General features: G+C 36.2%; 1 protein-coding gene across 19 annotated transcripts in view; it reads left to right on the plus strand.

The window, feature by feature from the left end:
• Positions 1 to 27,224, plus strand: part of LOC108695247 (receptor-type tyrosine-protein phosphatase mu) — a 474,538-nt gene that overhangs the window by 386,327 nt on the left and 60,987 nt on the right. For all 19 annotated transcript variants that reach the window (XM_041567789.1, XM_041567790.1, XM_041567791.1 and 16 more), the window contains 4 exons: positions 471 to 655; positions 11,564 to 11,651; positions 14,660 to 14,736; positions 25,243 to 25,279. In XM_041567789.1, the coding sequence (XP_041423723.1) occupies positions 471 to 655; positions 11,564 to 11,651; positions 14,660 to 14,736; positions 25,243 to 25,279 (387 nt within the window). The remainder of the gene's footprint in view (positions 1 to 470; positions 656 to 11,563; positions 11,652 to 14,659; positions 14,737 to 25,242; positions 25,280 to 27,224) is intronic.

The following is a 27,224-nucleotide window of genomic DNA, read 5'->3' on the forward strand; positions in this document are numbered from 1 at the left end:
TGTTTAGCAGTATCTGTAAACTGTCCAGTTCTGGTTCTCTGCGTGCAAATGATTGAATTTAGATTGTGAACCATAATCGTCATTCCCTGTACAAAATACTGCATGTAACCTAATCATCCACTGTGTTTTGCCACCTTTCATATTTGTATTAGATGGTTTATTCACAAAAAAGTCAAGAATTGTTCATTTGTTCCTCACTGGCTGTGGAAGGTTTTCTGTTCAAGTAGAAAGTCATGCCTTGTTAAAATAATTGCTGATTTGAAAGAATTCCCTAATGATGCATTGTTTTGAATAATAATCTCTGGTTTTTTTTCTTTTCATTCAGTTTTCCCTTTCTTCTTCTTCTTCTTTGTTATATTATTCCCAAAACAGTTCCTTTTTTCATTTATGATTTTCTCATTAAGGCTTTAATGACTCATATTTATATATATATATTTCTATAATCTTCTGTTCATTTTGATTCCTTTTAGACGAAAACCACACGAACAGTGAAACAAGCAGTCTAGCCCAGCCTCACACGTACAAGAAACGGGATCCAGTTGATATTCCATACCAAACAGGGCAGCTTCATCCAGCCATCCGTGTAGCTGACTTACTGCAACACATCACACAGATGAAATGCGCTGAAGGATATGGATTCAAAGAAGAATATGAAGTGAGTATGATATGAGGGACCTGAAAGCAAAACATAGTATGCTGGCAGTGGAGAGACAGCTGCCGAGAAAGGTATAATGCAATAGGAACTTCAGATGTCTTTTTCATCTCCTGCAATTTCCAAATAGAACTTTCAATATTTATTTTGAACATTCATTATTAATATTTTAGCTACACAGCTACATAGCCAGTTTGAAGATTTGACACCATCACCTTTCATCTCATTTCCAACTGACGGGTTATGAACTTTGAGGATGTTTTAAGCGTAATTTTTATTTTTGTATTGTTCTCTTTCAGTACTTTGGACAGCTAAGGGGCACATTTACCTAGGGTCGAATATCGAGGGTTAATTAACCCTCGATATTCGACTGCCGAATTGAAATCCTTCGACTTCGAATATCGAAGTCGAAGGATTTAGAGCAATTCGTTCGATCGAACAATCGAAGGAATAATCGTTCGATTGAACGATTAAATCCTTCGATTCGAACGATTCAAAGGATTTTAATCCATCGAACGAACGAAATTCCTTCGATCAAAAAAACCTTGTAAAGCCTATGGGGACCTTCCCCATAGGCTAACATTGGCCTTGGTAGGTTTTAGGTGGCGAACTAGGGGGTCGAAGTTTTTTTTAAAGAGGCAGTACTTCGACTATCGAATAGTCGAACGATTTTTAGTTTGAATTGTTCGATTCAAAGTCGAAGGTCGTAGTCGAAGGTCGAAGTAGCCAATTCGATGGTCGAAGTAGCCAAAAAAAAACATTCGAAATTTGAAGTTTTTTTCCTCTATTCCTTCACTCGAGCTTAGTAAATGGGCCCCTTAAGTGTTCATGGGAGTTTGTAAAAACTCCCATGAACTTGAAATTCGAATTAAAAATGACCAATCAAAATTTTAAAAAAATATTTAATTTTTCAAACTCGAGTTAATAGGATTGACCCGCAAACTCGAATAGAATCAAATTTGATTTGAGTTTTTTTCTCCAAAAATATCCAAATTGATCCCAGGATGTCCCCCATAACCTAAAACAGAAATTCGGCAGGTTTAAGGTGGAGAATAGTCAAATTTTAATTCTTAAAGGGCCAGTACATGACAAATTTGAAAACTGAATTAGAATTTTTTTAAAAGCACAAATCGAATTTTAACTATTCCCTAGTCAAATTCCACTAAAAAAAACCTAGAAAATTCAAATTTCGATATTCGAATTCGAATTTTCACTTCGAACCTTTTTAAGTTTGCCACATAGTGTCGGAAATACTTTTTTCTTATTGAAATACATTGATTGTCTTCTGCAAACACATGCACACAAGACTCCATTCAACGTTATCTGATTCGACTTCACATTCTAGCTATAGGGGGATCATATTTTTTCATAATCCAACAAAATCTCATGGTGTTGCTTTGCACAATCAGATAAAATCTGACCTAAAAATCTGATCAAAAGCTCTCATGGATTTTACCCTAACCCCTTTAGTTATGCCTCTGCTTTGGATAGCACTGGTTGGGTGGGGGCTGACAGTTACACTACAAGTTTATTAAGCTCACTGTGATACTCCTGTGACTAAACAGTGACATGAGTTGGAGTTGGAGTATGAGTGGAACTCGGGATAACAGTGTATCATTTTACTTCAATAGCAACCAGACTTGCCAACTAAATAATAATCAGTTACTTGTCCAATCAGGTTGCTGATGGTCAGGAGTCTGAAACCTGGGTGGGTTTCTGTTCTATTAACATAAAAGCATGATTATAGTTCTGAAAGTCATGCTACTTGCTATCACCTGAAGATCTCCATCCATTCTGCACATAACCATATCTATTGCACTGGTCTTTGTCCAGCAATTCTTAGAAGGGAGTGGCAAGCACAGTGACAGTATGTAAAAAGGCCAATACAACAGTTTTTTCCAGTCTGACAAGCTGATGTTACATCAACTTGCTCATCAATGTAAATAACGTTAATTTCAAAATGTACTCTGTACTAATCTACTGTGTACATTTGCATTCAGATACTTCAACAATATTATCATTCTAAAAATATAATACTTTTTCTAATAGGGTGAGAAATAAAGTTTTCGGAAAAAAAAGTGGGGGGCATTATGTAAAATATGAATAAAAAAGCAATGCAATGATTTGCAAATCATTTAAACCCTATATGTAATTGCAAACAGTACAATGTTTCCTTTTCTTGAAAACAGGGTTTTATAATTGAATCAATTACATTACATGGCCGTAATAAAATATTGATTCAATTTCTTCTAAGATGATGAAATTGTAAAACTTTTAATTGTATGTGGTAATAGCACTAAATGATTAATAATAAGAAGAATGCTGATTCAATTAATTTGAATTATGTATTCGTAGATTTAAAACTCAAGTTGAAAATGCATGAAACAAGGCAAAGGATTGGTGTCTTCTCTATTCTGGCTAAGGAATGTGAGACTGGGGTCAGAAAAAAATTTGGTCTGATTAATCTGTTTTCAGAAAAGCCATTAATTCCTGATATATTATTTATGTGCGGTAGAGTGAACCCAATCTAAGCAGTGAATGCATTTTACATAGGGCACACCGAAAATTCTAGCAATTTTTATAAATTAACATTGTACTCACTACATTATTTTGAATTACTTATATGTATGGATGTGTGCATGTATATTTTAATATATAAACGGTCGTGAAGTATAATAATTCATTAAAAGAAAAAATAGGAGTCAATACAATAATAAAATCTAGTTAATATTAAAGTTTTTCATGCTGGCTGTTCAAGAGATAAGAAGAAGGGAATCCCTGTCTTGTACTGCTCACTATCTAAATTTTCCAATCACTAAAATCCTTTGGAAAATATAATCCCTTCCAGAAATAAAAAATAATGACATTCAAGAAATTTCCCATTGAGCAGAGGCACATTATCATGGAATTATTTTTGTCTATGTAAGAAAAGAAAAATATAGGGACAGATTTATCAAGGTTTGAATTTAGAGTTCATGGGAGTTTGTAAAAATTCGAAATTCGATTAAAAAAAAAATAGAATTTTTCAAATTCAGGTGAATGGGATTGAGTTTTTTCTTTGATTTTCAGGAAGGCTGCAAACAGCTCCAAATTGATCCCAGGACGTCCACCATAGGCTAAAACAGCAATTTGGCAGGTTTAAGGTTGCAAATAGTCGAATTCGAATGTGTCAAAAAGGGAAATATATTTTCCCTTTTAAGAGAGTAGGATTCAGACGAGAGATCTCGACCTCTGATCCATCTTGTACTGTGATTAATGCCTTGACTCTTTGAAGAGGCAAGAAAAAAGAACATATTTTTCTTAGTATTTGAATAAACAATTAGGTGATATCATTTTTTAAATCAGGAAGCCCCTTTGAAGACGTTTATAGATCTTTGTTGTAATTGGTCATCTGCTATGGCGATATTATTCCCTTTGTACTTGTTTGTTCTGTGTGGGTGGGCTTCATCTGCGTAGCTGTGTATTAAAGTGTTAATATAAGTAGTTTATATACAGTCAATTTAACACATTTTTCTTTAAAGTCTGGTTTCTTTAAAGTGGAAGAACATTTCTGTTCATAAGGGGAAGAGGTATGTAACATTTATATGTAGAATTTGATAACTGCGGATATGGCTCCTTTGTGGTAATCATTGTGATATTCCTTTTTGTCAATAATTGAATTGTTCATTGTTAGCGAGATTTAAACATCTGTTCTGTTATCATTCTTTAAGGAAGCAGAGCTGAATCTAAGGAGATATTTCTAAGCACTAATGAATTAAGCCCCAGGCATTTACAGAATAAATGATTTACTTTTGCTTTTTTTGTCTTTTGATCTTGAATGGACTATTGTAGCAGAATAGAGATAAGGTAGGATTGGAAAATAAACCATCAAAGGAAAAGTATGCCAGGAGTTGAAGATATACTGTATTCTTACACTGGTGCCATTTGATTTTTCTCTTTATGCAGTTTACTTACTTAAAATAATACAGTATTTTATGTATGCGTGCACAGAAAAAAAAATAGTAACGAGTAGTGATGGGCGAATTTCTCCCGTTTTGCTTCGGAAATTCACCTGGGAAATTTGCAAAATTCGCGAAATGGTGAAAAATGCATAAAAAAATTGTGAAAATCGAAAATTGATGCCTGAAAAGTCGTTGGTGTTAAAGTCAATGGGCATCCGACTAGTGTTGACGTGCGTCGATTTTGACGTGAGCGACTTTTTAGACATGCGTCCAAAAATTTTTGACGCCGCCAAATTTTCGCCGGAGATTCACAAATTTATTCGTCAGCGACGAAGTGCGGAAATTCTCCACAAATTTGTGACATGCAAATTTATTCACCCATCTCTAGTAACGAGGATCACTGTTTGTACTTTAGGTTCTCTGGAAAAAATCTAAATACATGCTATAACCATCAAATACATGGAACCAGGGCTGTCTAAGTAAGTGGCACAACAGGCCGGGGTTTTAGGCGTCTGTAAGGCATCAAATGGGCCTGCTCTTTGAAAAAAAAAAATTTTTTTTTCTAAACCGGACACTTTTTCTCAAGGGTCAAAGTTCCAATTAAAAAAAGACCAACCGAAATTAAGTCAAAGTTTTTTTTTGTTTGAATAGGTCCGATTCCGATCGAATAGGTCCGATTCAAAGTTTTTCCCAAAAAAAACTTTGATTTTTCAAAGTCCACCAATTGACTCCAAATGGGTTCCAGGAGGCCCCCCCATAGGCTAAAACAGCAATTCGGCAGGTTTTAGATGGCGAATGGTCGAAGTCGAATATTTAAAGAGACAGAACATGATAAATTTAGATAATTATTGAATTTTTTTCAAATTCAAATCGAATTTGGACTATTCCCTAGTCGAAGTACACAAAAAATAGCTTGAAATTTGAATTTCTTTCATTCGAAAATTTCTCCTCGACCTTTGATGGATCTGCCCCCAAGTATCATTGACCTGCTCCCACCCTGTTTTAAGGTTAAACAATTTTGAGCTTCAAATTCACAAAGTTATTTGAAACCAGGGTGACCAAATCAGGCAGATATCTTCTCCTTTGAATATATGCTTTAAGGCCAGCTTTACCGGGCTGCAGCTAGTGCATGCACCCTTACAAGGAAGCCATTTCTATAGACAACTTTATTAAAGGGAAAGGCAGGTGATTAGTGATGGGCGAATTTATTCGCCAGGCGCGAATTCGCGGCGAATTTGCGCGATTCGCCACCAGCAAATAAATTCGCGAAACGCCGCGAAAATTCGCGGAAAAAATTAGTCGGCGTCAAAATATTTTTTTCCGAAAAACGGACGCCGGCGTCAAAAACGGGCGCCGGCGTCAAAAACGGGCCGCCGTTTCGCAAATTTTTTGCCGTTTCGCGAATTTCGCACGAAATTCGCAAATTTTTCGCCGAAACGACGCAAATTCGCCCATCACTACAGGTGATTATACATGTGTCTTTTTCTCTCAGTTTGCATAAGAAACCAATATTATAGTATAGTATATGCTGTGTGAGGAAGGGTCTCAGAGTACTGAGCTGTGTAAAATAGGATATATGTAAGATAAGATTACAGAGATTATTATTTCCACCATCAAAAGAAATTACTTGAGGTTATATGAAACCTGTGCTGAATTCCTCATATAAATCTACCATCCTAACTGTCATCTATCTTCAATCACAGACATGAATGTTACCTCCAAGTGTAGTTATGCAGGAATAAAACTTGATTTCTCTCGCAGGTAAAATATCCTTCCAAAATGAATCGAAAGTGTAAAATACATGACTTACTAAACTAACCACTTGAGCAAAATGAGCATTGGTATAGTGTAAATTCTGTTAGAGAAGACTATACTTAGTCAAACACCATTTTGTTTTAAAGGGAAACTCTCAGCACCAAATTTCCCACTTTTAAAACATATTATATAAATATATATATATACTTTTCATAAAATCACATATATTGAAACTTCTTTTGGTGTGTGTGTGTTAACGGTTGTCAATCATTCCTGTGCTGAATTACCAATTTCATTAAACTGATATGTTAAAGAGATGTTTCAGCTGATTAATACAAGGGCCCTGACAATTTGTGAGGTTTTGAAACATCTAGACCAGTGATCCCCAACCAGTAGCTTGTGAGCAACATGTTGCTCTCCAACCCCTTGGATGTTGCTCCCATTGACCTCAAAGCAGGGGCTTATTTTTAATTCCAGGCTTGGAGACAAGTTTTGGTTGCATAAAAACCAGATGAACTGCCAAATAGAGCCTCCCGTAGGCTGCCAGTCCACATAGGGGCTACCAATAGCCAATCACTGCCCTTATTTGGTACCCCAGGAACTTGTTTCATGCTTGTGTTGCTCTCCAGCTCTTTCTACATCTGAATGTTGCTCACAGGTGAAAAAGGTTGGGGACCCCTGATCTAGACTGTCATATGTCGCCCTTGGAAAGGTGATAGTACTCTTCTCTGGCTTTGCTATAATGCTTATGCATGCAGCAAGGGATCCCTTGGAGAATGAAAGATGGTGATGTATGCTCTCGAACAAAGAGTTCACATGTTCATATACTGCCACTTGTTTGTCATAGTATTTTCAAACATGAAGGAATTCTGTCATGATTTTTTATGATGTCGTTTTTATCTCTAAATTACACTGCAAATAATTCACTATACAATATAAAATTTCATTACTGAACCTGCAAGTGTATTTATTTTTATTTATAATTTGGTGTGTACGCAGCCATCTCTGGTCATTTTGCCTGCTTTCAGAAAGAGCCAGCACTGACAGGCTGTTTCTCCTACTCAATGTAACTGAATGTGTCACAGTGGGACCAGGATTAAACTAGTGAGTGCTGTTCTTAGATCTACAAGGCAGCTGTTATCTTGTGTTAGGGAGCTGTTATCTGGTTACCTTCCCATTGTTCTGTTGTTAGGCTGCTGTGGGGGGGGAGGGGTGATATCACTCCAACTTGCAGTACAGCAGTAAAGAGTGACTGAAGTTTATCAGAGCACAAGTCACATGACTGGGGGCAGCTGGGAAACTGACAATATGTCTAGCCCCGTGTCAGATTTAAAAATTAAATATAAAAAAATCTGTTTGCTCTTTTGAGAAATGGATTTCAGTGCTGGAGCAGCACTATTAACTGATGTGTTTTGAAAAAAAACATGTTTTCCCATGACAGTATCCCTTTAAAGAAGGACCCATATTACATATTACAGTCTATGATGAACAAATACATATGCTGAATTGAGTCATCAGACAACACTAGCAAAAATTATCATGCAGTTTGCCTAGAAGTTGATCAAAACAACATTAAAAAATGTATGTCCCTAAATCAGTCTTAAACAGTGGTGTAACACATCCAGTGCCAAAACTGGAAAAAAAAACCTCTCTGTATATGCAGAAAAAAAGCATCGAATTAAATATTTACAGATTTAATTCCTGTTCACTCTGCTCTGTGTTGTGGCTTTTATTCGTCTAACTACTTTTCATTTTAACATTGTTAAGAGCAGTGAGTGAGAAAAAATTAGTTGTCACTTTAAGTAACCTCTTCAATTGTTGTATATTTTATTATTTCCCATTAAACGGACATGAAAAACCTTTCTTCAGTCTGTAGCGGCTTAAATTATGCAAATGTTTTTGAATGTAATTATAATGCACCCGTTGTTAATTATAAATACAGCCTTTATTTTCATATAGATCATATTTATGCCATTTGAATAATTAAGCATTCATGTTCATTGCCAGCTTCATGACACAAACTATAATTCTTGTCTGTTTACTTTGCACATAGACAGGGTCTTTAGTTTGTTGCAGTCTTTAGTAGATAGCATGTGTATATTCTCGCAGTCCAACAGGATACATCGACTCCTTTGTTTAATACACATTCACAGATTGGAGATATATAAATCTTTGGTTTGATAAGATTATATCTTAATCGTGATACTTGTGTTTCTACTTGTCACTTCCAATCTTTTTAACTCTTGGATGAAGCCAATTTATTGGTAGTGATGAAAAAGCAGTTGAAATATTTGCAGCTGGCTCCCTGGGTGTACAGTGTGATATCCATATGGAACATAACTGTTAAGGTGTTTCACATAATGGACAAGGGATCTGGACTTATCTCAAGATTATTAGCAAGATGTGAACCTGGATGAAGCCTTTGCATTTAGCTACCCTAATCCAGCGCCTTAGATTCTTTTGATTTTACTGTGGAAGAGACTTGACATTCAAGTGTCGGTTTACGCAGTGTGGAATGAGCATTTGCCAAATACATTATGGTGACCACGAACGAGGCACATTTATCAAAGGTCGGATTTCGAATTCATGTGAGTTTTTTAAAACTCCCCTAAACTCCCACAAATAAGAAATTTGACTAATCGAAATGTATTAATGAAATCAAATTGTTCCAACTCCAAACGAATATAAACGACTTGAAAACTCAAATCGAATTTGATTCGAATTATAGAAAACTCAATTTTCAGAGAAAAAACTTGAATGCAAGAAGGCTGCAAACATCTCCAAATTGATCCTCTCCCATTGACTTAAACAACAATTTGGCAGGATTTAGGTGGCCAGATTATGATACATCTTGAAAATCAAATTCTAGTTTTTTACAAATCTCTAACGGAGTTTGGATAACTCCCTAGTTGACAGTTTTGACCATAAAGAAAAATTCGAAATATCAATTCGACCATTAACAAATCTGCCCCTAATTGTTTTACAAGTATTTTTTAGCTAGTAGATTCCAGTTGCAACCTTGCCACTTTAAAAACATTAGTTCTCACTGGAGTGGTTATACAGAAAACTACAGTACCTAATCCTGTGCATCTTTGGGAGACTGGAAAGCTGTTCATTGCCTGTGTCTCCATGCATAAATTGCTACCTGTTGATTAGTTGTTATAGGTTGCTGTACCAGTAGCAAACTTTGCACCTTTTTACATTGTACATTGCTCCTGCAGTGTCGTTGACCCACCTCGGCCCCCAGCGCTTACCTTTCTTGCACAATGGGGGGTCCGGGGGTTGGTCACACTAGAAAAGCTAAATTCCCAGTTTAAAAGCTTGCCTCATTGGTGCTGTGCATATAACAGGTTATCCAGAATGCTAGGAAGTTGGGGTTAACGAGATCCATAATTTGGACTTTAAGTATGGATCACCATACATAAAGTCTTCTACAAAATAGTTTAAACAAACTGAATAGGATTGTTTTGCCTCCAATAGAGATTCATTATCGTAGGATCAATTACATGGTACTGTTTTATTACAAATGTGAATTATTTGATAAAAATTGAGTCTTTAGGAGATGGTTTTCTTGTAATTTGTAGGAAATTCTGGAAAATGGGTTTCCAAATAATGGATCCCATACCTGTACATTACTCCACTTCTGGGTATAGCAACCCATAACAATAAATCAGATGTGTCGGACTAGTACAGCAGTACTTGCTGATTGGTTGCTGTGAATTGATAAAACAAGATCAATCTTTTGATCTCTGAATTTGAGAGAATTTGTAGGGTAGCCACTAATATGGTATTCCATATTGTACATGAGCATATGGTACAAATATTTGGGTGCCTGTTATATGTAGATATGAATTATATCTGTAGAACTTCTTAACGGAGATCCAGGGATCTGGTTCGGTGTGTTAAGTTGCCTATCGGTTAAAAACTATAAGGCTTAGAAAAATATGAACAATGAGTTCATAAAAATTGTAATTATTATTCTTGGATGCTGCTAGTATGCAAAGGTTTGTTTTCCAAGTGCATGTGCAAGATGCACAAAATATAGGGAAAACTTTATAGTCACCCTTAATTTTACTACTGGAAAGAAGAATAAAGAATGGTTAGCTGTACACATACCTGAACTGATGAGATTTGTGTATAGATGGTGCTGCTGTGCTAGATCCTGAGGCAAAACATCATTTGCATAGCCCATTAATGAAGTAGAACTTGCTGATATATGGTATTTCTATAGTTTAAGTTGCTGGGTATTGTACTTCAACAACAACTGAAGGGACACAGCTTTTCAATGGGTTATCTTACAACCACTGGGTATAGTGTAATAGATACAAAACTTTGCTCATTGTTATTTTCACTTGCCCATGGGCTTCCTGCACTTGTGTGAGCTTTGTTCAGCACAGGGCATAAATAACAGCTTGCCTCTTCCACTGGCATAAGTGCACTGTGTATGGGTCCAAATTTAAGGGCAATAAACTATTACAGCTTGTTGAAGAAAACAAGAAGCTTCTTATCTAGCCCTTGCTAGAACTTATCAACTAATAGTTATTTTTTGATTCTTCTTTTAAAAGATTCTTCTGTTAAAGGGGTCGTTCACCTTTGAGATAACTTTAAATATGACGTAGAGAGTGATATTCTGAGACCATTTGCAGTTTGTTTTCATTTTTTTTTATTGAAAGGTTTTTGAGTTATTTAGCTTTTTATTCTGCAGCTCTTGAATTTGCATCTTAAGAAATCTGGTAACCAGGGTCCAAATGACCCTAGCAACCATGCATTGATTTGAATAAGAGACTGAAATATGAATAGGAGAGGCCTGAATAGAAGGATCAGTAATAAAAAGTAACAATAAAAATACATTTGTAGCCTTACAGAGCATCTGTTTTTAGAAGGGAGCCAGTGACCCCCCATTTGAAAGCTGCAAAGAAAAAGGCAAATAACTATAAAACTATAAAAAAAAAAAAAAAAATGAAAAGTTGCTTAGAATTGGCTGTTCTATAACATAATAAAAGTTACCTTGAAGGTGAAACACCCCTTTAAGTTTAACATATAGGGAAGGAAAGTGGACCAACTGCAGAGTGGCTAAGTAATCATCTCTACAGAAACTGTATTTTGTTCCTGTTATGTAAAACAGTCACAACAATTTGCTTGCAACCTTGGAATTAGTGTTTTCTGTTTCCATTTTTACGTGCCCCGACATTTAGCCTATCTATCCTTTTTTCAGACTTTCTTTGAAGGACAGGCAGCACCATGGGATTCGGCAAAGAAAGATGAGAACAGAATGAAGAACAGATATGGGAATATCATTGCCTGTAAGTGTTGACAGTGTGATCGTGGCTCTACATAACATTCTGCTAAGATAAAATTGACCATGAAATTCTTTCAGCATGCATTTGGAGGACAATTATGGTTTAAATCCCACGAGCAACATTGTGTTTGCATAATGAATACTGAAGCCTGCAAATTAGATCTAGATTAACCCTTTTAAACCCGGATGCAGAAGGAACTTGGTCTCTGTGGAGCTAGTGCTGCTAATTTTGCTGTGTACAACTGTACTGAACAGCGAATAATTACCCACACATTTATCTTGGGTTGAGAACTTTCGTCTCTGAGAGATTTAAGCTTGAAATTAAAGATTTCATTTACACAGGCAAATGCATAACCTTTATAAATGTGAAACATCAGTAGATTGTTCAAGTAGAAAAGGTTACATATTTTTCACCTGTTAAATAAATCATCGAAGCTCAAAGAGCAGGTGTATTTTTAAAACAGCTGGCTTTTGTAAGCGGCTATGCCCCAGCTTGCACATTGAGCTAATTTCCATCTTTCTGCAGATAATCTGTTATTTAAAAAAATACAGTATGTCAAGTAAAACACCAGAAAGAATTCTGAATCCATAACAAACACATGCTTAAGCTGCAGTGAATACAATATCATGGACAGCCTTATATTAGCTTTATTGATTATTTGATGTTTTCATTGGCTGAAACAATTTTTACTAAACAGCATGGGAATCCCAACACGTCAAATCATATACAAGCTAAATGTATGTATGTGTTGTTATGGTGAGAATTTTATTTTCATTATGTAATGTGAACCTTGTTCTTATTTATCCATTTTCCTATTCTTCCATAGCTATGATATGTAGATATGCATCTTGTCTATATATGTGTGAATGGGCAACAAATGAGGGTTTGTGACTACCATCCCTCTAATTTACAGCCCCTGGGCTATGGCCTCATTGGTTGCATTGTACTTTTACACCTGAGTGGATACAATTTTGGAAATATTAATAATCCTTTGGCAGCCAGCTAATGATTGGCCAATAACAAATTGAGGGTCTGATGCAAGTGCTTGTTATTTTACTAAACAGCCATTCAGGAATGACCCTTTAGGAAATGCTGTTGAGACATGCAAATAGGACTGCACTTTGGTACCTTTTGATGTGCATTGTCACTATGGGGATTTGCAGTCAGGTGTCTGATACCACCTTTGTCTTTGGAATTACATTTAATTAGCTTTTTAGCAAAGAAAGAGGTGCTATCCCAAATTCTGTTCAGAAAGGTGCATTTTGTAATAACGAGCAAGCAGACAAATCTTTTGGGATTTCATGGAGTTATGATTTAGCTAATTCCCTTCTCGTTTTCTCTGTAATGGGACTACTGATGAACAGCAATCACAGTTGTTTTTCTGTTGTGTTGTTGTTGTTGTTTTTAATCTAAATCTGCAAATGAAATCTTTGTGGGCTGAAGCATTTAGTTTACACATTTAATACAATTCTATTTTACAAATACATTTTTACATGCCTGCTGACAAAGCTCCTGAACTTCTTGGCTTTAGTTACTAGAAATATTTTATCTACAACGCCATGACCTACATTGATAAGAGCTTCTGTTCCAGTAGGGAATTTCCAGGACGAAGTCCAAAATATTGATTAATTAGTCTTTTTCAGTAATGTGCAATAATGCCAACTTCTACTTTACATTCTATATCTCAATGGAGTTCTTGTGACAGTTACACAACATATTTAAGCAATATTTATGGAGAACTATACACCCTTATCATGAGACCAGTACACTTACACTGCCAATGCTAAATTCTGTTTGTGGCATAGACAGCATTGCTGTGGGTGTTGCTAATTTTGTTACAACAGTCTTTATTTGTATGATTTCAAAGCCTTCTACTTAACCTTATTAAAAATGTTTTTTAAAAAATGAACAGGTCACACCGATCATACAATTTAATACTAAATATTTAAATCCTACTTCAAGTGGCATGTGAAATCCTAATTGGAGGAGGGATTGGAAAATTTCCATCTGTGCATTAGACTCATTTATTTTTACTGTGTTTAAACCCACTACAGTGAGTTGTAATATGCAGAGGAAAATGCTTTCACTCTGCCTTTGACTCTTTGGTTGTCAAACTTTTTAAATTCAAGCTCCCATTGATGGTACAACCTTTGGACATATATAGGAAAACATTGGCCATTATTCAAAAAATATATAAGATAGTACTTTTCATAATTTTCAAGTGGCCTTTCAAGTGTATTCAGTAGATCCCATTTGAAAATGTCTGCTCTAAAGGCAGAGGTGTGCTTTTATACCCCTGTTCTTAGTGTTCCCCTTAGTGGTGGTGTTCTTCTGACCTCTAACTATTTCATCATTTGTTACCCATATCAGACCAAATTTTGAATACTTAAGTTAAGTGAAACCCGGGACAGTGCATGCTGTCAGAAGGGTACATTACAGGGGCGGGACAAAGCTGCCTGGCAGGGGATTAGTTGTGGGTTTAGTGATGTAGTTGGGGGGTGGAGTTTAAGGGGACTTATAGCACTAATTGTTAAGGAGGGCATCCATTTTGGTAAGAAAAAAGGAGTCCACAACTTGGTTGGTGGTGTTCCTCTCTAAGAGCGTTGGTCTCTGGGAGGTTATGTTGTATTGGTGGTAGCATGCAATCCAGCGTACCCATCATGCTAGAAGGCACAAGCGGCTGGTGGCTAGTACGATTGTATGCACCTAATTGGGTCCATAGCCAGGGGCCTTGCAGAGGATTATAAATTAATGGTACATCACTGTTAATATTTTTATGTTTACAATGTTGTTAATATAAATTGTTATTGATATATGTGTTATCTATTGTTTTAATTATGTTTGCAATAAAGCTGTGGCCAAAAAAAGATTCCAACAAAATAAATGGATGTGAACGAGTCGGTTATTACTAGACCAGTTTGGGGAAAACGGCAGGTATTTGTCTCTGCCCATGTCATTTAGCTTTTATTCAATATAATCTGTTTTATTAAACTTTGCAAACTGTGTTTCAGATGACCATTCCCGGGTGAGACTCCAAAGCATTGAAGAGGAAGCCAGCTCAGACTATATCAATGGAAACTTTATTGACGTATGTACACTTCTTTAAGCACACTTTGCAGTTTATATTTAAACGCATGGTCATGATAATAAAACGTGTTTCCTTCTAAAGAAAGGGACATGAGTTCAATGAATAGGGATTGTGCTTACCATACTTTTTCCTCTTGTTTTAATCAGGAAAAAATTATGGTTTTCTTATTGCTTGAGTTAAACAGGAAACCAGGGGAAACTGAAAATATTCAATGTTTGGCCCTTGTGAGGCAGATAATTAGATTAAAAATATACAAAAACCCTCCCTTCTCCCAGTCGTGACTGTTATATTATCAGGAGTCCATTATGCAGGGAGATTATCTACAATCTGGTAATCGAAATATCTACCAAGCACAGATCAAACAAGTATTTTTCCTGATTAAAACAATAAGCAAAAGTATGTTCAGAACAAAGTTAATTGATTGACCTCATAGCCACTTGGTTCATACACTGTGCCCTTTCCCCAGAATTCATTTACTTTGGGCCCGACTCCTGTCACCACTGCTTGCTCAATGTTGGCTGCCATTTCCAATGACTTCCTCCAGCAAATGTTTTTCATCTGAGGCTGGTACCTTTGTTGCCCTAGATCCAGCCCTGTTGAGAAAAATGGGAAAGACAGCAGATGCTGGTAGCGACTGGCAAACCTAGTGTTCCCAAATAGTAACTGTTTCCACCACAATCTACCACTGGTAGGACATCTCCCATTCCTTTAAAGCTATGAAAATATTGCTTTAAAGCTATGAAAGGCAGAAAAGGGGTGTCTCTGAAAGCACATATATATATATATATATATATATATATATATATATATATATATATATATATATATATATACACACACACACTGATAACAATTTTGTAATGAAAGAGAATCGAGAATCACTTTAAAAAATATGGTATCCATGCAGGGATAAACATCCTTTTCTGACAGTTGCTTATCAATGTATGTACAAATATAAACCAATGAGCACACTGGGTAAAGTCAGCCTTAGCTATCCTTATGAACCAGTTGCAGATTTAAGGAACACAAAGGTTCCCAGTTTATTTGACTTCTGATGATTCAGTGGATAAAGTAAATGTTTTTTCCCTTTCCTGTCAACAGTTTGCCATAATTATTCATTAAACAGAAAGCTATTTGTTTATTAATGTGACAAAACTATACAATTCCTAGTGCTGTGATTTGCAGTCTCTTGTCATCTCTGCACTTTTAAGTTCCCTTCAAAGGAGAGTGCAGCTGTTAACCAGTGCTTTTAATGCAAGCACGCCATTTCATTAAATATGGAAGCTGCTTAATTATTGAATAGCACTTCTTTGTTCATATTGCATCATGTTACCTTAATGTTTTACATTAGAATGAGCCATTTTACATAGGGTGCATTTGTGTTTAAGCCTTTAAATGTGAAGTGTAATTGAAAATAAAGGAATAGCCGGCCTACAGACACGCAGATGTTTTATAAGTTAGCTGTTCTGGTATAAACTCTTCAGTAAAGCATTGTAAATACATAACATTCTCAGGTGATGATAAATAAAACAATAAACCATTTATTTATGTAATCATAATATTATACTTTAATTCTTTCCATGCCAGGGGTCTTCCTACAGTACATAGTTATAGTAAGCATTCATCACTCTGAAAATGTAAACACAGCTTATAAATCCTCTGTATTCAGTTGCCATTTTTTATACGCCATTTCAAAAGCTTAAGTTATGTTTGTGTTCCCCTTTAAACAGCAATTTGGCAGGTTTTAGGTGGCGAATAGGGCCAGTGTATGATAAATCTTAAAAATCGAATTTGAATTTTTTAAAAAACACAAATCGAATTTGAACAACTCCCTAGTCGAATTGGCAGTTTTGACCATAAAGAAACTCGAATTCTCAATGTATCTGCCCTCTAATATTGTTTCAGTGCTTGGGGTTATTTACACTGTACAAATTTGCACAAGGGCAGTAACACATGGCCAGCCAATCAGATATTTGCTTTCATTGCTCTACTTGCCGCTGTCTAAAGTAGGCTAATCACTGATTATTTGCTATGAGTATATAACCCTAATTTGTTTACTGTCTCTTTATAGCAATTAACCCTTGGCAATCCAGGGCCTTGAGTCCTTTTTGCGTATGAAAATTGCTGGGAACTGCGAATTACAGCGCGGTACCTCAACCTAGGGAACACATCTCAGGGGTGTTTCCACCAGGAAAAAATAAAACACAGACAGTTTGCAGTAAAACAAATATAAACTTTATGTAAAACTGTATGTAATAACTGTAAATGTAAATCATACAATATCACTTTACTCTGGGGAACCTGTCTGAACTATCAACCCCTGGCATAGTCTCACAATGCCACTGTCCCACACTCCATTCAATGTCCAATGTAACTTCCACAAGAGCTCTTATGTCCCCAGGTAGCACTACCTGCCCCAAGGTACCTTTCCCTTTAAAGTAGTAGCCGCTCCCACGGGGCAGGGACATGAGCAAGACCTGTCCTCACCCTGGGGAAACACACAGTAGCCAAAGTATCCACAGGCAGGAGTTAGAAACTGGCTGTCCCTAATGCTCAAATACTTTCTCAAGCAGCACTGGCACTCTCCACAGATCTGGATCTCTCTGGCTGCTGCAGCAGGGATCTCTTTATTAGATCTGTCGGAAACCCTGTACATTTGGCTCCAAAGTCAGGCACACCCCCTCTCCCAAGGATGCACAATCGGATGGTTCTCCGGGCTGTAACTGGGCTGGATGATGTCACAGACAGAAAAACAGGGGACGGATTTGTCTGATCCCCTACAAGTATCTGCCCATTGTTTATAAATAAGCCCTATGGTGTCTTTAATATATAATGACTAGTCTCTGGGGAAAGCTTGACTTATCCTTATAAGACAACCAACTGGCTTCAAAACTTGTTCTCCTGATTTACCCCCCCCCCCCATGCATATTTTCCAGATAAGCACATATGAATAAACAAAATATATATTTTCCCTGCCCTCTCTGCTGCAAAGATTTAGGGTCAAGAAAGCAAATATAAAAACCAATACAATAAAAATGAATACTTCCAAGTAGAAATATACAGATTAAATTATATCCCCCCTTTGTGCGTAAAATGATCAGATCACTCATTGAATCAGTAACACTTAGGAAAATTAAATCTCATAGGATAAATGTATCTGCATACATATGAGTGACTCTTACTTTCTGTGTTCATGGTAACTAGAGTGACATCATCAGGTCACTTAAAAAGGGTATGAATAAAACCAGTTTTTCCAAAACTATTTTGTTTTCCATATTTTAAATATATAATGCCTTTGCACTATACTAAATGTTGCCTGAAACATTTGTTAAAGGTGCCTATAACTCATTTCCCAAGAACTAATAATTTTTATAACCAAAACCAACATAGTGATGTGCAGTCATCTATTAAATGAGTGTCTTATTAGAATACATTTTGTGCAAGCCATTTCTTTTAATATATATATATAAATTACAGCACTCACAGGATCTTTTATTTAGCAGTAACAAAATATTATTCCGAACCCATACAGGGTTCTTCGTCAGGACTATACAACAAACAAAGGAGTTCTATACTACTGACGAAGAACGTTGAGCTAAATAAATGTCCCATGAGTGCCGTAATTACCTGCTTGTACAATATATATAGATACTGTATACATAAATGTTAAGATCTAATTTCAGGACAGTTTTTATAATTATTATACAAGATATAATTATTATACAAGAACGAAAAGTGTAGCAATGATGGCTCAGATATTGTTTGGCTATATTATAACCCCCGCAGGCGCTCATGATAATATGTACTTGGCAAATCAAATATTGAAAAGAAAACGCGGTCCCCACAGAATCATTTTATAATTACCATACCATTGTTGTGTTGCTTCTAAATTTTTTAATGCTGTGTGGTATTTAAAGGATGCTTTCAAACTAGGCACCATTAAAATGATAGATTCAAAGTAATTTTTACACAGCATGTGCAAAGAAAGATTGGTCCATAGCAGTGCTATAGCTTTTAAACAAAGAACGTATAAGAAGTTTTCTGTAAAGTTTTCTGTACGGTGATGATTTATGTTTTTTCAGATTTAAAGCATACTATATTGAAGAAAAATAACAAGAGGTCATGTATGACTGCAAATGTAATGCGATCGGTACAAAAAGTAAATGCAAATTACTATTTTTCTCCCACAGTGCAGCATTTCCTCCAGGTGTCTTCAAAAACTTAAAGTGGACCTGTCCCCCAGACACAAAAATCTATATAATAAAAGTCCTTTTCAAATAAAACATGAAATCCAATTTATATTTTTTATTAAAGCATTCGTAGCTGTTGTAAGTTCATTTTAACATCTCAGCTGTCAATCAAATATTGTCTGCCCCTCCTCTATGCCATGGGCATAGAGGTGGGGCATACAATTACTTTCCCTTTCCATTCAGCACTTCCTAGATGTCACTGCTCTCCCCACATTCCCCCGTTCTCTTTACCATTTAATTGTGTAACCAGTACATGGGGATGGACATCAGGGCCCCCATTCTGGTGCAGAAACGAGATTCTGAGATGATATTAGGCTTGTTTTAATAACAGTGTCCACAAAATGGCTCCTGCCTGCTTGCTATAATTTTGAAATCCCAGACTGAAGGAAGAAAGATTCAAATAATTTATATAGTGTAATTAAAGTTCATTTTGCTTGACTAATGTAATAAAATAGGATTTTGAATAATTTTTTTGGGTGACGGGTCCCCTTTAAACTGCAACTTGCAAGAAATGTCAATGCAGGTGCAAAGGGAGTCTTCATGCCAGTTTTTCTTGCCTCTACTGGCATTCCAATGGACCCAGTATCATTAGCCTGCAAATCAGTAGGTGCAAATCAATTAGTTGTGTAGGAGCAACACACTAGTAGAACTAATTGAGAACTAAGGCCAACATGGTATTTTAATGCTGGGCACTTTTAACATATGAATGTTCTTGGGCTGATTCACCATTCACTTTTCTTGCATATTAAATGGTCATAAAGAAATCACTTCATATTTCTGAGCTGATCAACTGAACAACATACCTTATGAATGAGCTTCGTTGCAGTATACCGGTGCAAGGGTGCTTTGAGAAGTCTGATCCTGGTAACTTGAAACAGTTGAAATCACTGATTATTATATTCAAATAAAGTTAATCTGACTTATTTTGCTTATGACACACACAAACAATAGAAATACAGAAAACTTAGGAGGGCCTTATTTATCAAAATCCGAATTTTTCTGAGTATTTAAATTAAAAAAGTCAGACAAAACTAGAATCCCCGATTTGACCTTATTTATTATTAAAAAAAGCACAAATTAATCCGTTCGGGGAAAACCCCCAAAAAAATTGTACGAAAAATTGTACTTTTTTTTTTTTTTAAAAAAAGTCCCGAATCGTTTCATTTTTACGGGTTTTTCCAGAAAAGTCAGAATAGTCTGATTTCTGGACTAATTCCAGCGTAGACCACAGAAACTTTCAAATAGGATAGGGACCTTTCCCATTGACTTATAAACAACCTTGACAGATTTTCAGCTTCTGACTTTTTGCAGACTTGGAGTTTAATAAATCCTGAAAAAGCCAAGTTTTTTTCCACTAAAAATCTGAATTTTATAGTAAAAAAACTCAATTTTTTTATGTTTTTGGTATTTGGACTTTAATAAATAACCCCCTGCATGTGTTATTAACTTTAAACTAGAGTCCTGTAGAACTGCCGAGCATGGGTGGGCAGCAATTAAATCAAAGACATGCCGCACACCTCATCGCATTGCAGAGAGATATAAATATTCAACTATGCAGCCAAAATATGTCATAGGATATTGCACTTTACATTTTATTCTTTTGACATTTCGGATTAAGCTTCTGGTCATACTTTATATACAAAACTAAAGAGCAGGGCATTTTAGCATTTTGGCTGTTCTTGATTTACATCCCCCAAAATGCTTTACCAGAGCATTATCTAACTGGTAGCCCACGGGCTGGTCCAGGCCCTTCCAGGGATTTTTATGGCCCATAGCTTCATAGACGACTTTTGTGTGACATCGTCATTTTAAGACAATCCATACTTGTGGCATGACAAAGTGTCGACCCACTATGGACATCACTGATCTACCTTGTCAACAGCAATATCTGAGCTATTACATGTTTCTCGAAGTAATTTAAAAGATGGAAACTTTTTATTTCCTCTATTTAATTAACAGGTAAAGTCATTTAAAGGAGAACTAATGCTTAACGTAAAAAGTAGGCTATAAATGTTGTACATTATGTTTTGGGCTTCTGCATCAAGGTAACCACAGCCCTTTAGCAGTAAAGATTTGTGCCTCCAAAGATGCCCCAGTAGCTCCCAATCTTCTTTTCTACTGATTCACTGCACATGCTCTGTGCTGCTGTCACTTACTGAGCTTAGGGACCCACTCACAATATACAGTACTCGTAGAATATAAATGTCACAATATAAGGCTGATTAGTAATTAATACAGATAATTACTACATGGCACCACAAAAACCAGTGCAACTAGCATCAGAATTTAATAATTATCCCTGTAGCATCAGCTTATGTTACAGACCAACCTCAGTTTCTGCTTGATAATTAGTGACAACCCCTAAGCTTCGCTTCTCAACAGCTTCTCAGAGCCCACTGAGCATGTGAGTGTTGCAGACACTTGCCAAGATGGTGACCCCCTGTTATAAGTTTGAAGTCCTGGATCATTGATGCTATTGAGAGGCTGAAACTTTAGGCTGGTGCAATAAATTGTTCAGTATATAAAATATGGCATTTTTAGTGATATTCATTTTTAGGGTTTAGTTCTCCTTTAAGTATCATTGTGGTCATTTTTTTTATAGATAAATGGAATAGAATTCAGTTCTGTACCCAAAAGAAGTAAAACAAAATAATGTGTGTATAATCATTTTTCAGATGCACAATTATGTTGTGATGCCGAATCATTAAATATTTCACATTTGATGGAAATCGTACACATTCTATAGCACATGAGCTGTTTGCCTGCTGCATCCCATGACTCCTTTTTCAGTAAACAGGATCCTTTTTTTTTTTTTTTAAACAGCAGCTTAATTGCAGTTTGTTAAAATGCACGTGCAGTCATTGAGCACGCACAAAGTAATCCCGGCACATCTCTTGTGCACACAGCCCCAAAGCTAATATGTACTTGTTTCAATTATGTTTAATTGTTGGATCAGTTTTTCATTTTCACACTTTTAAAGTAATTTTGGAAAGCCTCGTCATAAGGAGAGCTGTAATTAATGCAATTCTTTTTTTCATTGCTGTAAACATCTTTATGATGACTGTTTAAGTGCGTGCATGCATCTATTGTAAAGCCGCATATCCATCAAAATGTGCATAATGAGACGGCCCCCTGGCAGCCAGGAAAGCTGGAGCCTCCACCTCCCAGTTTAAGGTTGTGTATTCTTGATGAATATATGTTAAATATCTTTAAATATAAGTTGTAACACAATATATTATATATTTTGCATTGTATTTTTAGTCTGATGCCGCCTTAGACACCAAACCTCAGCACAGCCCAATCAGCACATTAATAGAAGTGTCCTAGTTCCAACAAATTCAATTCTAGATTATGCCATAGGCTTCAATGGAGTTTTCATGTGAGAAACCATAAGATCATTTTTTTTGTCATTATTAATATTATTATTATTATTATTAATAACATGCAAGTGCCACCATATTCCACAGCACTGTATATAGGTGCATGTTGCAAATTTTCATCCTCATTGGTAAATTGCTCATAAAATGCAACTGGAATTCTGGGAAATAATGCTACATTGTGGGAAAAAAAAGTATGGATTGCATTAACATTTTGCATCTTACAGTTATTTTGCAAATAAGCCATAGTTTGTAGGTTTGGGCATTTACTGGCTATAGTTTATCATGCTTAGCTATTGTTTTTGGCTCTCAAATCAGTTGTCTTTTTTTTTCTGCGTTCATCTGGAACCAGTTACTTTATTTGTTCCAGAGTTATTAATATTTGTGTGCTTTCGTTTGCATATTGATATACTATTTAATTAGCACCAAAGCTTCGTACTACAAATGAGCCGGTACCTTTAGGACAGCAGGTGGTGAATAGCTGTAAAGAATACAGAAATTAGCAGTGTGTTGTGTCTCTAAAGGATGCTGAGCACTTAACATTCCCCCATTGCTTGGTTGACAGTGGGGTAAATAACACCCCTGCATTACAGCACCACAGGGGGCCCCAGGTCCTGAGGGACTACTGCTGCTGCCAGAGTTTAAACAGATATTACACACCTTCTCATTTAGGCCGGAATAAATCAAAGATGGCCATTCGTTCCACCTGTGAGAGAGAGACACGTTTCTAAAACTTAAGTGGCTTTTGGCAGAGAGCCTAGAGTGTGTGACAGGTGCACTTGGATACTTTTGTAACAATTTAAGATAAGCAAGTCTCTTGGTAGAACTGAAACTGTAACACTGCAAACTGTAATAACAAAGAAAAACCACAGAAATGTGTTCAAACTTTCATAACCTGCCAAATGTTGTAAAATTAGCATGGCAATTAGGGGCATAATGGGCATGGCCAAAAAAAATCGCTGCACTCCGCATGGCAAAATGTTTTTGTCCCTCTTGCTATTTTCAAAATGTTGGAAGGTATGGAGACATGTGCAGTTGGGCTTGGGAAAGAAGAAAAGTGTGATATTCAGCTTGGTAAGGTAATGCAGTGCCCAGAGGCCATTTCTGCAGTCACTTTACTGGCAAGTCTGGAGTTAATGGAGTGATCATTGGACATATTTGCAGTGGTCTTGCTGGAAAGTCTGAGGGTATACATGTGCTTCATTAGTTCTCTAAGGGGGAGGGGCTCCCCGTGTTTGTCTGAAGGGGGGCCTCAAACTCTAATTACGCCACTGTTGACTGAGATGTCACAGAGCGGGATGGAAACATGGAACCAGGCAGTGACAACTTCTATTGTGCCTGTCGACTTGTCCTAATCTTCCATGAGTCACAAAGAGATTTAGTCTCATCAATCTCCCTGCAAAGAGCTGGATTTTACATTATATTCCTATTATTGTCTACAGTCCTTGTTTAATGAGGCCTTAATAACCTGGGCTTTAGGCCAGGGATCTCGAACTACAGATAAAGGAAAACTTTATTTCAACATCACACAGCACAACATACCACAGCATTCAGTTCAATAGAAAAGAGAGTGATTATCACCTATCAACTATTTGAATGAAGTGACATGATGAGCTATTGAAATATCCATATACAGATTGCTCCAAACTACAGTCATTACCCCTGCGGCTCAACTACAAGAATCAATCACCGCAGTTGGTAGATGGTTGCATTATGATGGGTTTTTCACCTGTAAATGAACTTTGTAGAGAGTGATATTCCATACCTCCCAACTGTCCCGTTTTTAGAGGGGCAGTCCCTCTTTTGACAGCTCAACCTGCAGTCCCTCGTTTGTACTAGAAAGTCCTGTTTTACTCTGCGCTGAACAGCCAGAAAAAGAAACAATGTTTCTAACTTAATTGGCTTTTGTCAAAGTGCACAGAACAGCCACAGCAGCAGATAAGATACTTTGGTAACAATTTCATGATAAGCAAATAAGTATTTGTAACAATATAAGATAACAGGTCCCTTGGGAGAAGTTAGACTCACAGCTTAAAGGGCAATTCACCTTCATTATCAAAATAACTGAAAAAAGAACACAGAAGTATGTTCAAACTTTTATAACCTGCCAAATTTTGTAAAATGAACATGGTAATTAGGGGGTGTGGCCACAAAATGGGCATGGTCAAAAAATCATTTTTTTTATTTGTGTTTTTTGTGTTATTAAGCTTTTTATTCAGTAGCTCTCCAGTTTTAGCAATCTGGTTGCTATGGTCCAAACTACCCTAGCAATCATGCACTGATTTGAATGATAGACTGGAATATAAATAGGAGAGGACCTTTAAAAAGTAGCAATAACTAAATTTGTAGCCTTACTGAGCATTTGTTTTTTAGATCGGCACAATGACCCCCATCTGAAAGCTGAAAAGAGTCAGAATAATTGAAAAACTATAAAAAAAAAACAAAAAAACATGAAGGCCAATTGAAAAGTTGCTTATAATTAGCCATTCTATAACATACTAAAAGTTTACTTAAAGGTAAACCACCTCTTTAAGCAATCAATGCAATCCATTGATCCTTTAATTATTTGCACTTTCCTCAAAGATTTCACTGTTGTTGTGACTAGTTTAACAAATTGAGTTAAATTGTCATGTACCAGTGTCTTTTTTGTTTCCCAGTTTTCTCACTCCCTAAGCTTCTCTAAGCCTCTAAAGATGAGAAATCCATTTTCCTGCTGCTCTGTAATTCCACTTTAGATTGTCTCATGATGTCAGATAGCAGTGTGTGCCACGGGAATCAGTTGAATGTGATACAGATAATTGTCGGGAATACGTAGGATATGTATTCACAGAATATACAGTACCTTGCTGATTCTGTTTCACTTTTCTTTCTGGTTTTAGGGTTACCATATGCCAAATTACTATATTGCTACACAAGGTAAGAGACATTCTATTTTATCCTATTTCAGTGTAATGTTTCAATGTTTCATACACACTGTAAATATATGCCAGCCTCTCTTGCCACCATGTTTTTTGAATATCATCTGCAGAGCACACCCACTTTCTTAACTTAATAAAGGAAAAAACGTGTTACAACGGAATTATAATTGATATACTATAAACAAGCTGTTGTGTAGCCATGACGGTAGCCATTCAAGCACAGGATACACAGTAGATAACAGATACATTTTGAAAAATCCCATGTAGTGTATATTACAGAGCTTATCTGCTATCTAATGTGTATCCTGTGCCTTTTCTCCTTGTTCATCTTTGAATGGCTGCCCCATGACTACACAGCAGCTTGTTTATATAACTATAGTAGAGTTTCTGAAGCAAATACACCAGTTGTACTAGTGCAGGGCAACAGGACATTTTATTTTCATTACTTTAAAACACTTTAATTTTTTGTGTTAATGATTCCTTTCGCTCAAATGATACCCTGTGCACCCTGCAGTACTAGATTCTACTCTATTCTTCAAACTGTGCTAAAAATCTTTTGCTTGTGTACATAGAATTGAGGTATAAAGACACCCATTGATCTGCAGAGTGATATCAGTAATCCAGTGTCACCGCATGTATATAAGAAGTAAATGGTATACACTGTTTAAATCTAGAGCATGCCCAGTCGTTTATGAATTCCTCTTTTCAAGAAGCAAAATCCTTAGTATTACAAAGATTCATCTTTGTCATATTAGTTTCAGTAACTCATGAGCTCTTCTTATTTTGCAATCAGTCTCCCCTACTACCTTTGGATGTACAGCATGCTAGTACACATAATACGTATTATTAATAATAATAATTATATATCCCAATATAAGTGGAACAGTTAACTCCGAATTAACCTTCTGTCTGGGCATAGCACATAGTCTTTTTCATTGTTAGTGATGATGCCTTGAGCAGCACTTTAACATACAGTAAGTGTATTTGTTTAGTTTTATACATTTGTTGATTTCAATAGAAAATATATTTTTTACTTTTATGTTATACTGCTTTATTTAGTGCATATTGTGCCAGATCTGCAAGCCGTTGGTTGCTAGGCTCTTGGGGTAATGTGAGTTGAAGTTTAACAACTACTGGAAGGTCACAAGTTAAAACATTCATGTTCAGCAGCATATTAGCGTAGACTTTATATACTTGCTCTTTTGAATTTAAAACATGCACTATATTAAGTAAAGTATATTTCAAAGGGATGTCTCCGCTGGCATGTTTATAATTTCATTTTGGCAGAAAGTGATACCCAGAGTGCAAGAGGATTATTTACTGTATGCAGGGATGTTGACAGAACGCAGTCATTGCTAAGAAGAGGCAGCAAGATTGAAAATGTATAAAATGTGATTATCCTATCACTGCAGGAGAGGATTATTCTTAGATTGCTCCATAATATGAAAGCATCAGTATGCCTGCAGGAAAGGAAAACCAGGAACATGATGTAGTTTTCTGACTAGTGTGAAATACAAATACTTGCCAAATAACCACATGCACTGTCATTACTGGCTACCAACCACACCAGGCAGAGTATAATCAGACAGACAGTTTTCCAGGGCAAATGTTCATGGAGAACCTAAGGCCGCCCCAATTTACACTGTTTCCTCCTGACTTTACAATGTGGAAGCAAAAATAGAATATCAAGACTTATCTTATAGATCGCTGCATCTGATATATCACTCTGGTTTTTTTTCAACTCTACCAATAATTTTGCAACTAAGGGGCTGATTTTTAAATTATTTTTAAGTATTCGTGTTTTTGTGTATTTCTCTGAAACTCTAAAGATTTATTAAATGCAAAAACCATAAAAACCTCTAATACTAAACTGTGCCAATTAAAAGCTGTCAAAATCCCATGGAAGTCAAAGGGAGCTGCACTAATCCTATTGGACCATTTTT

The sequence above is a fragment of the Xenopus laevis genome, chromosome 6S (genome assembly GCF_017654675.1).
Source record: "Xenopus laevis strain J_2021 chromosome 6S, Xenopus_laevis_v10.1, whole genome shotgun sequence".
NCBI lineage: Eukaryota > Metazoa > Chordata > Amphibia > Anura > Pipidae > Xenopus > Xenopus laevis.